Source organism: Bufo bufo, chromosome 3 (genome assembly GCF_905171765.1).
Source record: "Bufo bufo chromosome 3, aBufBuf1.1, whole genome shotgun sequence".
In the NCBI taxonomy this organism is placed as follows: Eukaryota; Metazoa; Chordata; class Amphibia; order Anura; family Bufonidae; genus Bufo; species Bufo bufo.
In genome coordinates this window covers 512762458-512775559 of record NC_053391.1, presented here as the reverse complement: position 1 = coordinate 512775559, position 13102 = coordinate 512762458, and the positions used below count along the sequence as shown (strand labels likewise).

Genomic DNA, 13102 nt, shown 5'->3' with positions numbered 1-13102 from the left:
TTGCGGGTCTGTATTTATTTAAAGGGGTCTGCTCTTGGGTCTGTATTTTTTAATGGAAAGGTATGGCCTGGGGATTGTAAGGGTAGATCCAAATGGAGCATGTATGCTGTGAATTGCTAGTCATCATTCATGTAGAAAAAAAGTAGGAGGAATACTGTTAAGAACATAGGGCTAAATTGCTTGCATAATTAGATACCATTGCATTGCGGTGCTTAAGAAAAGACTCTGCATGCTATGTCCACACTTTAGTTTGGCCTACCAATCATATCTATTTTTAGTCAAATACATTACTATGTGTATATTGTAAAAGGCTACAGTTAATGATTGATCTGTTCTGCTGTTGTACGTGACCTTAGTAATATTTGTGTACAGAGTCATCTACATGGAATGGATTGTCATTGTTATAGACTCTGATAATCTAGCATTTCTCATTTTCAGTCCTCAAGAAACCCCACCAGATCATGCTTTGAGTATTTCCTGAACACAAGTAATACAATTCAAATTGCAACACCAATAACTACCAAAGGTGTGGCATGTTTCAATAAGAGATCCTCAAAACATGTATCAGGGACGGAAATGATCGCGGTCTCAGATGGTGCGACTGCGACCGAGCCCGGCGGGAGGGGGGGCCCGCAGCACCACAAGTGCCTTTAATAGCCAGTTGCCATCGGGGCCTACTTAATTTACTGGCTGCGCTACTGCGCACACACATCCCCAACAAAACCCATACCGTCCCGAACCCACCCATACCCTCTCCGCCCGGCGCTGTGCCAGACTCTCTCTCACACACTGTGACCGCGTGAGACCCGGCGCTGAGGTCATGGGTCTCGCGGGATCACAGGAGGATGGAATGACGCGGCGCCGCAGAGAACGCATGACGGGATTGCGCAGAGTCTGACACCTCACTGAAGACCACAGCCGGCAGCATGCGAGTACAGACCGACGGATGGAGCGTAACAGAGTAGGCAAGTATTTTTATTTTTAATGTATGTCCACACCAGCTTCATACTGGGGGGAGAGGGGGCACCTGAAAGTGGCAGCATATAATTAACTACCTAACCCTGGATTCAGAAAGGGGGGTCATATGAGGGCGGGACACTGGAAGTCTGGCAGCAAATCATTCATTACTCAGGGGCCAAAATGAAATGTATAGGGGGCAAAAAAATGAAATATATAAATTGAGAGAGGGGGCAAAAAAATGAAATATATACATGTGAGGGGGGCAAAAAGGTAAAAGGGGGTGGGGGGCCTCAATCCAAAGTTACGCCACTGCATGTACTATTGGGTTCTATGAGAACTGAGAAATACTTACACTAAATTTTAAAATTTACCTTTATTACTGGATCAAAAGGAATTGTAAAACTATATAACAGTTAATAGCATGTACCGTCGTACAGTACGTAAACTTTCATTAGATTTACCTGTAAATGTCATGTAACAAAAACATTGATAAGTCCTCTTTCAGACGAATGGAATCACACTCCGTGTGTGAGCGGGATTTCCTGTTATGGACGCTGCTCATTTTGCAGGCAAGTACGGCATTATAATACTGCTGTGAGTATTATTCTGTAGAAGTAAGGTCATGCAGAGACACACAGCATTGCACTCCTGCAAAACGAGCAGTGTCCATAATGGGAAATCACGCTCACACACGGAGTGTGATCTCCGCACAGGACATGCTCGTGTGAAAGACATGAAGTGAAAAAAGGTGTGTGCAAGTAGTAGGAAAGTCACTCACAAGTAGTGTGACTCCGCTATTCAATCAGACATAAACAAGGCACGCTAGCCTTAAAGGACATGTTCTCCTTTGAACATCATTTTACAGTTTAAATACTTTGGTTTCTAATTTTGCATTGGTTCTGATTTAATAATCAGTTACATGTGGGAAAAATGGGATGTGTTTTTGCCATCGAGGACTCAGCAGAAATCCTGTTTTGTAATTTTCATGCCAGGGATTCACCCATGGATTTAGCCTCATTCATTGGGGCTATGCCACGTGTGGATACTCAAGAGGGTTTCTATGCAGAAACTGCACGGAAAGCCACATCTCGCTTTTTCTAAAAAAAAAACATGATGTAAACATCTGCGTTGTATAACCTATGGTGCAGATTTCCAATTGAAAACAATGGGAGGTGGATTCTGCATGGATTCCACCATAGACTAAGAGGCAAAATTCTCAAGGAAAAGACCACGTGAACATGCCCTTATATTCCAGAGATGCAAGCACTATAAACTGGTTGTCACTGGAAAGAGTAAGGCTACTTCCACATCCACAGATCAGCAAAAACGCTTCCATCGTGATAATACAACCGCCTGCATCAGTTATGGATGGATCCGGTTGTATTATCTTTAAAAAAGCCATGACGGATTCATCTTGATCAGTTTCCCAGGACGCACTCAGAAACGCTGCTTGCAGCGCTTTTGTGTGCGTCATGGGAACGCAATGAAACAGAATGGAATGCATTCTGGTGCACTCCGTTCCCTTCAGTTCCGTTTTGTCCCCATTGACAGTGAATAGGCACAAAACTGAAGCGTTTTCTCCCGCTATTGAGATCCTATGATGGATCTCAACAGCGGAAAGGGAAATTGCAGATGTGAAAGTAGCCTAAACTGTCGTGCTTCCTAAAATGCAAATCACTAGATCAAGCTCTATGCAGACACTCAGCCAGCAAAAAAATGCTTTGAGTTTCAGCTCCGCAAAATTTAGAATTGTGAATGCCCCTCTTGTCTATAATACAAAAGCCGTCCATTCACATTCGATATATGTTAGGCAAAACTGCAGAGCATCAAAAATGTATGGTGGCCCCCCTGATTTTCCATTATGACAGATACTGTACTTCAATATGCCTGATGTTTCTGCTCTCAGGAGATAAGCCATCACCAGAACTCTGCCAACAGCTTACTCTACTCTTTGAGTACACATGCACACATGGATAAGCTGAGCAGGCATGTAAGTGCCCATGAAAGATCGCCAACTCGCTCAGTCGACAGGTATCTATTATGAATAATCAGCCTAAGGATCAATGTAAGATAAGAAATTCAAAGTATTTACAAAGTTAACAAACTAAAATGGTGATCGAGGGTGGATTAATGTATTAACTTGTGATAGGAACACGTAAAGTCTATGGAACAATGAGTCCTACAGAAACATAAATGTTACATAATGGGTGTGGAACCACTGCATCAGCCAACAATTTGACTTGGTGCTACTCTTATGGACATTATTCTGGCGGTCCCTTGGTATTCACCTTTTAACCCCTGTCAATGATCTGAACTTCGCTGCAGAGGAACCGCCAAGCCACTACCTCCTGGAGTAGTCTCTGTATGATTGACAGCTGACCCACTGAAGTCAACAGACACTAGTGCACAGCACTGAGGGTTCAGGCAAAACCACAGTCAGGGACTCGCACAGCAGGTGCAAAACGGAAAACAGTCTGAGGTCAGGGCGGGCAGCAAGGGTCAGATCCGTGAAACAGGCAGTCAGGACACGGGCAGACAAATGTAAACAGCACAGAAAGTAGGAAACTAAGAAGCTAGCCAACTTTGCTGGTCAGGCAACCACCCATAGAGGAAGGTGCCTTAAGTACGCCAGGGTGACCAGCCATCAGTTGGTGTGAATTACGGTGCGCTGGCACTTTAGAAACTGGAGGGAGCATGCACTCCACAGGCAGAGAAGAAGAGGATGAGCCGGCAAGCAGGGAGAGATAGACCTACCATGGCCAGGAAGAGGAGAAAAGTTGGATGTGAGCCTGCGCCACCAAGCATCGTTGCAACAACTAATAATTAGTGTTAAGCGAATCTGGTTCGGAGTGCTCTATCTGAGCCCGTTTTTGTTTCAAAACTTTGTTTATAATATGCTCTCCGTACCAAAGTAAAATGTAGGGGCTTCTTCTAGCAACAAGTAACGTGTAACTTGCTTAGTCTCGTGCCTGTGACGTTAGTTAGCTTCTGCACATAAATTACTGTTTCAAATGTGTTTGTGCCTCATTAATGAAACCAAGCTTCGGATTTTGAAATAGTAATGTATGTGCAGAACTGAACTGTAACGTCATAGGCACAAGACTAAGCAAGTCTCGCGTTACTTGGGGATAGAAGAAGGCGGCATCAGGAGGACCCATACATTTTACTGCGGTTCGGAGCACGTATTATAAACAAAGTTTTGAGACGAATTGGGTTCAGATAGAGCAGTCTGAACCTGATTCGCTCAACGCTACTAAAAATAAATAAAATCTTTTTAGTGCACCAAATCTACTGTTAAAGGGGTTCTCCAGTCCGATAATGATTTTTTACATCTGCTTTCAGTACCCCAAACATGGCATACAGTGCATTCGGAAAGTCTTCAGACTCTTTCACTTTTTCACATTTTGTTATGTTGTAGCATTGTGCTTAAAAAAAATAAAATAAAAAATATGTTCCCCTTATTCTGCACTCAAAACCCTATAAGGACAAAGAATGTTTGAAATCTTTGCTAATTTAAAGAAAAGGAAAAACTAAAATATTGCATTGACATAAGTATTCAAACCTTTTACTTAGTTGAAGCACCTTTGGCAGTGATTAAAGCATCCAGTCTTCTTGGGTACGATGCCACAAAATTTGTCTTCATGGCTTGGTTTTTGCTCCAATATGCATTGTCAGCTGTGAGACCTCATATAGACAGGGGTGCATCTTTCCAAATGATGTCCAATGAACTGAATTTATCAAAGGTGGACTCTAATCAAGGTGTAGAAACATCTCAAAGATGATCAAGAGAAAAAATGCTCCAAATACCTGCCCCTCATGTCAGCATTTTCTTTCCCCTGTTCTCATCACTGCATTCTGACAGGATGTTCACATGCAGAACTTCCTGCTTTCCTCAGCTTCCTGTCGGTTTTGCTAACCACACCCAGTATGCCTTCTTCTGTAATGTTTCTCAGTTCTTTTTTCTGTCTGACGCACTGTTCCAGGTGCAGTAGTCACACCCATACAACACCCCTTTCCATCTTACTTAGAGAAAGCCCTGTGATACATTACAACATGGTGTGTTTGGTTAGCAGGAAGACAGAACGTAAGCCGTGCAAACATCCTGCCAGGATGCAGTGATACCAAGAACACGGTTGAGTGAAAACAGATACTTTGGCCATAAATATGCAGTGTTTGGGGTACTGAATGCAGATAACAAAAATCATTATGGGAAATAGAGAACCCCTTTAAAAGCATAATTTTCAGTGGATGACATGGACCCTTAATGACAGTTGTACTGATGTGACTTTTTGTGCCCTGACACTCATTCAATATGACTGGTCAGCTTTACGGATATGTCTGCAAATACATCTATAAATAATAATGTGCATTCCTCTGTTATTCTTCCTAGAAATGTATCACTACATTGACAATGGGCAGTTACCATGCTCTGTCACTATGAAGAAGGGACATGGTAACACTAAGAAAAAAAAATAGGTATAAGTAGGTGTAATGAATGGGTTAACAATAAATAACTTAACTTGAGCAATGCATTAGTCAGTCTGCTGCAATCTGCTTTACAGTTATAAAAACATTGCTAATGGATCCTTTAGAAAAGAGAGCAGAAATAAAAGGTTTTCATCAGTAGCACTTCTATCCTTTTAGAGCATTATGAATGCTCGTCTTAATTGTGTCTTTTTGAATGAACAAAAGGAATGTGATTAAATGGTAAGGCACACCCTATTTCTAATTTTATATTTAATGCCTTCATACCACTTCTGCTACAAGACATGAGCCTTTACTATGCATTTAGGTCTGTCCCTACAAAGTCATTTCAGTCCATTGTCTTCTTACTCTGGCTTTATGTCAATGGGCCCAATGTTGAAAGATTGAGAGGATGCCCATTATAGAAGGCAAGGGAGGTGTATGATGTAGTGATAAATCATATGAAGACATGTACATTATGGTCTTTTATTCCCTGCTCTCTTATAATCACAACTAAAAGTATTGTAACTATTGACTACATTGTCAACAAAACCAGGACATATGAGAAACTGATAGGAGCTTTCAGAGCTTTCACATATTTTCTAGTGTGCAAAAGAATGTGATCTTAAAGGCTAAGAGGAGCACCTTTGGGGGCAATGTTTTTGTCATTGCATTTTACTCATTTTGAGCTAAACATAATTTTTCAATAGGTCTTTTTAATAGTTTTTATTCTACAGTCTTCACTTTCAGTATATCTGCAGACTGGCTTGCTTTCTTTTTTTTTACATTGAATCCATCAGACAACAGCTCTGACAGCACTATGTGTAGCACTATTTTTGGTGACCCCATAGAAATGAATGGAATAGGGCTGCGCATGCGCAATGCGCCATCCGTTCATGTCCCCGCTCCGTTCTCATTGTAGGTGCAGGTCCCAGAGTTGGGACCCGCACCTATCAGACAATAGGGGCATATCCTAGCGATATGCTCCCATTGTCTGAGATAGCAAAACCCCTTTAAGAGATAATGGCTCTCAGCAGTTCTGATGGGATTCACTGGGAAGAGAGAACCTGCTAGTCTGCAAATACAGAGAAACTCAAAGCTGTACAGGAAATGTTGTACAGGATTTTTTTTTTATAAAGACCAACTAAAAAAACCTGATGATATGCCCCCCTTAGGTCTAACTTGGAGAACACCTTGGCGCCAATAATCTGGTTAAACAATTCGGGAATCAAAGGAAGAGGGTAAGGATCACGGACAGTAATCCAATTAAGTTCACGGAAATCCAGACATGGCCGAAGACCTCCGTCTTTCTTTTTAACAAAAAAGAACCCTGCTGCCACTGGAGACTTGGAAGGTCTTATATGTCCTTTGGCCAAACTCTTTGTAATATACTCTCTCATGGCCTGTCTTTCAGATTCAGAAAGGTTATACAACCTAGATTTAGGCAAAATTTTTTTCCAGGGCCACTAATTTCCCAGTCTGCCCCTGCACACCGCACATGAGTGGTCACCCTACTTTCATTCCTATGGAAGCGCATAAAATAACCGAGCCGCGCACTCGCCTATTGTCGGCAATCCGATTGAAATGAAAGGGAAACAAACTGTGCAAGCGTGGCCACTGCTCCATTCACTTCTATGGGGCTGATGGAAATAGCAGAGCCAGCTCTCGTCAATTTACGGCATTCCCCTAGGAGCGAATAGAGGGTGGCCACGCATGTATGGTGTGCCTTCCTTCGCTTTGCATTAACTACTGTGAATGGCTACTGTCCGTGGCTGGTTGCTGATTTTGAAAGGGGTTAATAACTGCTGTGGGAACTGCTGAAAGGGGGGAATAAATAACTACTGTGAAGAGGGGACTGCTGAAAGGGGTTAATAAATACTCTGAATGGGGGACTGCTGAAAGGGGTTAATAACTACTGTGAAGGGGGGACTGGTTGCTTAAAGGGGGCTATAAGTTATAACCACTGTGAATGGGCCTGGCCCTATATTATACATGCCAGCTATTCAAAGTGGGAACTGCTGAAAGGGGGGAATAACTACTGTGAAGGGGGGACTGCTGAAAGGGGGGAATAAGTTATAACTACTGTGAATGGGCCTGCCCCTATGATATACATGCCAGCCATTCAAAGGTGCACTAATAGTCTTGTTTGCTCTCCCATGCATTGACTTCTGTATGTTGCCTGACCTGGCCTCTTCCTGATTTCTGTACTGACCCTGAACTGCCTGCCCTGACCCTTGGACTAACTATGGATTTCTCAAACTATGTCTGCTCTGACATTGGCTTGTTATTGACTATGGTTTTGCCTAACCCCTCAGTGTTTCGCACCAGTGTCTCTTGAACCCTGTGGGTCAGCAGTATACTGAAAAAAAGACCACTCCAAAGGGGGGGGGGGTACTTATATAGCACCCCTAGCAGTAGCCCCAATGAAATCTGTTCAGTGGCACAGTGGATCCACATCCACTTCATAACTGCTACTTCACCAATCATCTTATATGGCTCATGAACTGCATATCCCTCAAGTCAAAATAATGTCATATGACTTTACATGATATATCATGTATCTACATAATGTCTTTGCCATTATGATTTCATTTGAAATACCTTTTAATATCTGTCCTGCCCTTTATAATCTGACATGTCTATATGTAGCAAGTACTCTTTGCATTCTTGCATGCCAACACACAGAGGAATTACCTCAACTTAAAAAATGTATTATTAAAGTACCAGTGCCTGCTACGTTCCCCTGACAATAGCTCTTGTTGTGTTGTATACCATTTAGGGTGGAGTACCGCATAGTGTTTTTTTTAGCCAAATCTTGAATATGGTTTTGATCTTTTTATAAAACATTATTATTGGAAAATCCATCGATAACTCACCTAAAATATTCATAGTCATCCGATAAATAGCCAAAAATCATCAAGGGTTAAGATGCTATATACTATCCTGGATCCCTCTGTCTAATTTTTTTTACTGCGGCTCGGATGCGGACCATAACAACGGTCGTGTGCATGAGGCCATAAGACAAGAAATTTATCAGCACAAAATTTAGGACCTATTTAGATAAAAAAAATAAAAGAACGTGGACATTGGTGGGTTTAAAAAAGGTGGTCATTCACTTCTAAATCTCATGATGAAAGGCTACTGCACGGTGATGATGAAAAGCTAGTCAGTGTTAGCGGCACAATAGAGTCACACCTTTACCATAGACACAGACTAGAACAAATGTCATTGTAAAGCCCGGATTTGTTTATGGCATTTTGTGGATCCTGATATTTTACTTCATTAATTGGAAAGGAATTTGAAGCATTTAAGCCTTATAATATAAAATAATGAGGTGAAGTTACAATAAAAATTGTGAATGGACAAAAGCTATTCTTATTCAAGAACTGTGTTTTTCTTCTGCTCTCTTAAATACATCTCAATTAGCAAGTTATTGATTTCTTTTTTATTTTTCATTATGGACTTGAAGAGGCAAGGAGAAGAAACACGTGAGTTGAAGAGATCATTCTCATTGACTGGTAAGGAATTTATAACCTCAAAATGACTATATAACCCCAGGCATTCACAGCATTATGTATTTGCCTATTCGCGTTTGATGTTTTCAGTAAAAATAGCGATGATGTAAGAAAATTAGATCAAACAAAATAATTAAAATAAAAAACCCTATTGTTTCATTATCAAAATAAACCTCTTGTAACAGACATTACTTCGCCATACACAATTCTATTTCACCATCTAGTGGCAGAAGAAGTCATTGCAACATTTCAACAAAACTTCAATCTGAGTTCTCTCAGGGCACCACAAATTACACTTTCATAATCAGTGTCATGGCGGTGCTCTGTACCAACCACCATCCTGCCATCCAGGGCAGATATGGGTACTGCATCACTCACCCTGGAGGCCCAGCTCCGCCGAGTTCTTCCTGTTCTCCAGTAGCAAGGGTGGCCTCCAGCATTGGAGGTCACAGCCTACAACTTCATTGTTTGTGGGCAGCAGATTCCCGTTAACACAGCTGCCCTGAAACAATGATTGAGGTGTCTGCACCTTCTGCGCCCCTTCACACGGGCTAATTATATAGCAAGAGCGTTTGTATGAGCGTTCATAATAATCATCCTGCACATGGTGCAGTGAAAACCTGCCATTATGAATGTGTTCTTATATCTCCAGCAGAGGTATGGCGGGTTTACACTGCCTGATTGTCAGGCAGACAATCAGGAATGAATGTTACTACAAACACTCGTTCCCGTTACTCTACCAGTGTTGCAGATCACACGATGAACAAGCAAAAAGTTCGCTCATCGGGTGAATTCATCTTTCATGCGGACACCTGAATCATCATTTCTGGCCAGCAGATGGTGCTGTGTGAGCCCAGAAACAATGCATCTGCTTGAAGACAAGTGATAGCAAGAAGACCTTGCTCATCCCCGTACGATGGAGGTGATTGATGCATATAAATGCAGTTTATTACCTCCACTGACAAGCAGGACCATCCCTTCCCGATAATTGCCTGCTCCATTGGGAAGTAAATCCCCATTACTTCCCTGAAGCCAATTTGGCAACCTCAGAGTAAGCAGTAATACAAACAGCAGTTAGGACAGCAGGACAGTTAGGTTTTTAAAGATAACCTGTCACCTCTCCTGACATGCCTGTTTTAAAATAGCTACATGCATTCCCCATGTAATAATAATTATACACAGTCTAACAATGGCAGCACTGACTGAATAGAGTGAGTCTGTGCAGGTACACACCTCCAACTGGTTAACACCCCTCTGTACCCTTACTACAGACTGCTAGTAATTCAATTATAACTTCTAGTAGAAATAATAAAGGAATGGCACAACATAGAGCAATAAGAATAGATGTTCCAGAATTATTACATGGAGAATGCATGGAGCTATTAAAACAAACATGTCAGCAGTGGTGACAAGTCCTCTAAGATGTAGGAGGGAAATGACTGGTGACCTGAAATGTGTGTAGATGAACTATTTTTGTAGGTCTTTTCTACATTGACTGTTAGTTCACTATTCAGAGCTAGAACAGCATTGAATGCTTTTACTGAACACTTTGCCTAACATTAGCTAAAAATTTATCGTTCCTGGAGAAATGTGAAACTGATTGTGAAGATGGCACTCTACCTGTATGAGTTCTTCTATGCGCCTTTAGGTGAGAACTTTTTGTGTAGACCTTGTTACATCCTTCAAAATCACACCTGTGTATTCTTCTCCTCCTGGAGTCCGGAGATTCAGACCTTGGCTGGCGTCTTGTGCTTTCAATAATAAATGGTGAGGTCGAGCTGCAAAAAAGCAAAAACAAAAACTCAAAAAAGTTCCACAAAAGAAAGTACAAACTCAATCCATGCTGAGAAATACCGTAGAAGCTGCAAATGGATCCTCTCTATCCTATGAACAAGTTCAACAACTCTTAAAGTGCTGTGGACATACAATGAGAATACAAGTCATCATCCAGGAGGGCTCATCCTTGGGATGTCATACAGAGTTGTGATGATATATGTAGGATGTAAATTCAATGACCGAGTTTTCACCCCAACTCATTTCAGTCACTTGACTATGGCTGTATGTTCGTTTTTCCAGGAGCTCCCGGTCAACAAACAGAATATATTTCCATCTATAGTTAGAACGTATACTGGAACATATATATGGATCAGTCAGTAGTGACTGAACAGGACCCATTGATAAAGTATATTTTTAATTATAGTAGCCTGACACTCGATTTGTCTCAGCATTCAGAATCATCTAACCTTTTAATAGCTTTATGATTAAAAGGACATCAAGGTAGAGCAACTGACAGCCGCCCATGATGTGCAAATGACGCATATATTACATATAGTTACAACAATTCAATCCATATCTGATTAAAGGAGTTGGCATTTATCATGTAGACACGGTTAATAAAAGGCACTTACTAATGTACTGTTATCCCTATTGCCTCCTTTTCTGGCTTCATTCATTTTCGCATCACATTATATGCTGCTCGTTTTCAGGGACTATGACCACCTTGCAATCTAGCAGCAGTGGCTGTGCTTGTATACTATACGGAAAGGCGCCGGCCTCTCCGAGTATTCTAACTAGCAGTGCTCCAGTTATGGATGTAAAAACTTGAGGTGGTATGTAGACGACTATAAGGTTCTTCCACACGGTCCATGGGAGCTCACTCTTAGGCTGCTTTCACACAACAGTAAAAAAATTGACGTGCAGTGGCTGTTTTTTAACGACCGTCACAAGTCTACAGGGGCAGACTGGGAACTTAAAGTGGAGCTGGAAAAAATACTAAAAGTGGCCCCGTTTTGTAGTTTGGGCCAAATTGATGGAAGGCAGGGCCAGCAATACCATATTGTGGCACATTATACCACACCAACAGAGCCAAATACCACAGTCCATCACAAAATACTGCTCCCAGCAGCACAAAATGCATCCCAAAAAACTTCCACTGGCTGGCTGTGAGGAGGGCCCAGGTGGCCTCCTGGGCATCGGCCCACTGAGAAATTTCACTGTAAGGTCTATGGCCAATCCGCCTCTGCCAGTCCATTTTAAGAACAATGGTAATCTGTGTTTTTTTTTACATGGCCGTTTTTTTGACAGTCAGTGAAGAATGGAAGTCAAAAAATAGAACATGTCCTATTTTATCCGTTTTCATGTGCCGACAGCCCCCATACAATTGAAGAGGGACATTTTTAATATCCGTTTCTCAGAAAGGCATCTGTGAAACAAACGTCTTTTTAAAACATTCTGTTTTGTAATTTTTAACAGACGTTTTCTTCATTTCTTCATGTTGTGTGAATGTAGCCTTAGTGCATTGGTTTCTGACCTGAAGGCATTGCTGCAATGGAAATGTTCAGCACATAAGCACACAGAATGTTGGGCTAACATGGATGTGGTGTCAGCGAAAAAACCTTTACATTACATTTATGCCACTAAGACTGACCACAAAGTATGGGTCAGGAAGGTGACATAAAGGGAGCAAGGACTGGCTATACTCAAACAGTGTTCTCCAGACAGAGCTCTCTAGATATCCATGTGTACAGACATGGATGCAGCAAGTCTGCGCTCGCCCTCCGCCTCCGTACCAGGACATAGCTATAGGGGGTGCAGAGGTAGCAGTTGTACTCAAGCCCTCATTTCTGAGGATGCTCAGAGGCACCTTACAAAATACAAGTATTATAAATGGCAGGAGGTGGGGATAGATGGGGAGGTTTCATTACAGATTTGTACTGAGGCCCAGGAGCTTGAACTTACACCTCCACTCCTTGCTGTCCTCTCTTTCTCTGGAGGGCCATAAGATTGACATGTATATTACAATGTGAGAGCACTTTGGGGGAGTTTCAGCAAAGTTTTTACACCACTTGTAAGAAGCTGCCGATTATGGTGCATATTTGTGGTGACTAGGAAAGTTTGTGGCCTACAACAGCCTGCTAGATTCTTTACAGTTTACGCCAAAATGTGCTATAAATTGTAGCTTAAAACTACACCAGCGCCTAACTGGCGTAGAATTCAGTTTCTGGTGTAGGAAACGCCAGAAGATGCACCAAACTGATTATGCAGTCTTAAAAATTTTGAGTATCTTAACGACAGCACGCTTACCAAGACTGGCGTAGAAAACAATCTTAGTAAGTATCCCCCTTAGTCTATAACCCTTTTAAAGCTGAGTTATTGAGAGAGAC

General features: G+C 41.8%; 1 protein-coding gene across 9 annotated transcripts in view; it reads right to left on the bottom strand.

Moving 5' to 3' along the window:
* KLF12 (Kruppel like factor 12) overlaps window positions 1–13102 on the bottom strand; it is a 249267-nt gene that overhangs the window by 20530 nt on the left and 215635 nt on the right. For all 9 annotated transcript variants that reach the window (XM_040425358.1, XM_040425351.1, XM_040425353.1 and 6 more), the window contains one exon: window positions 10560–10717. In XM_040425358.1, coding sequence (XP_040281292.1) covers window positions 10560–10717 — 158 coding nt within the window. The remainder of the gene's footprint in view (window positions 1–10559; window positions 10718–13102) is intronic.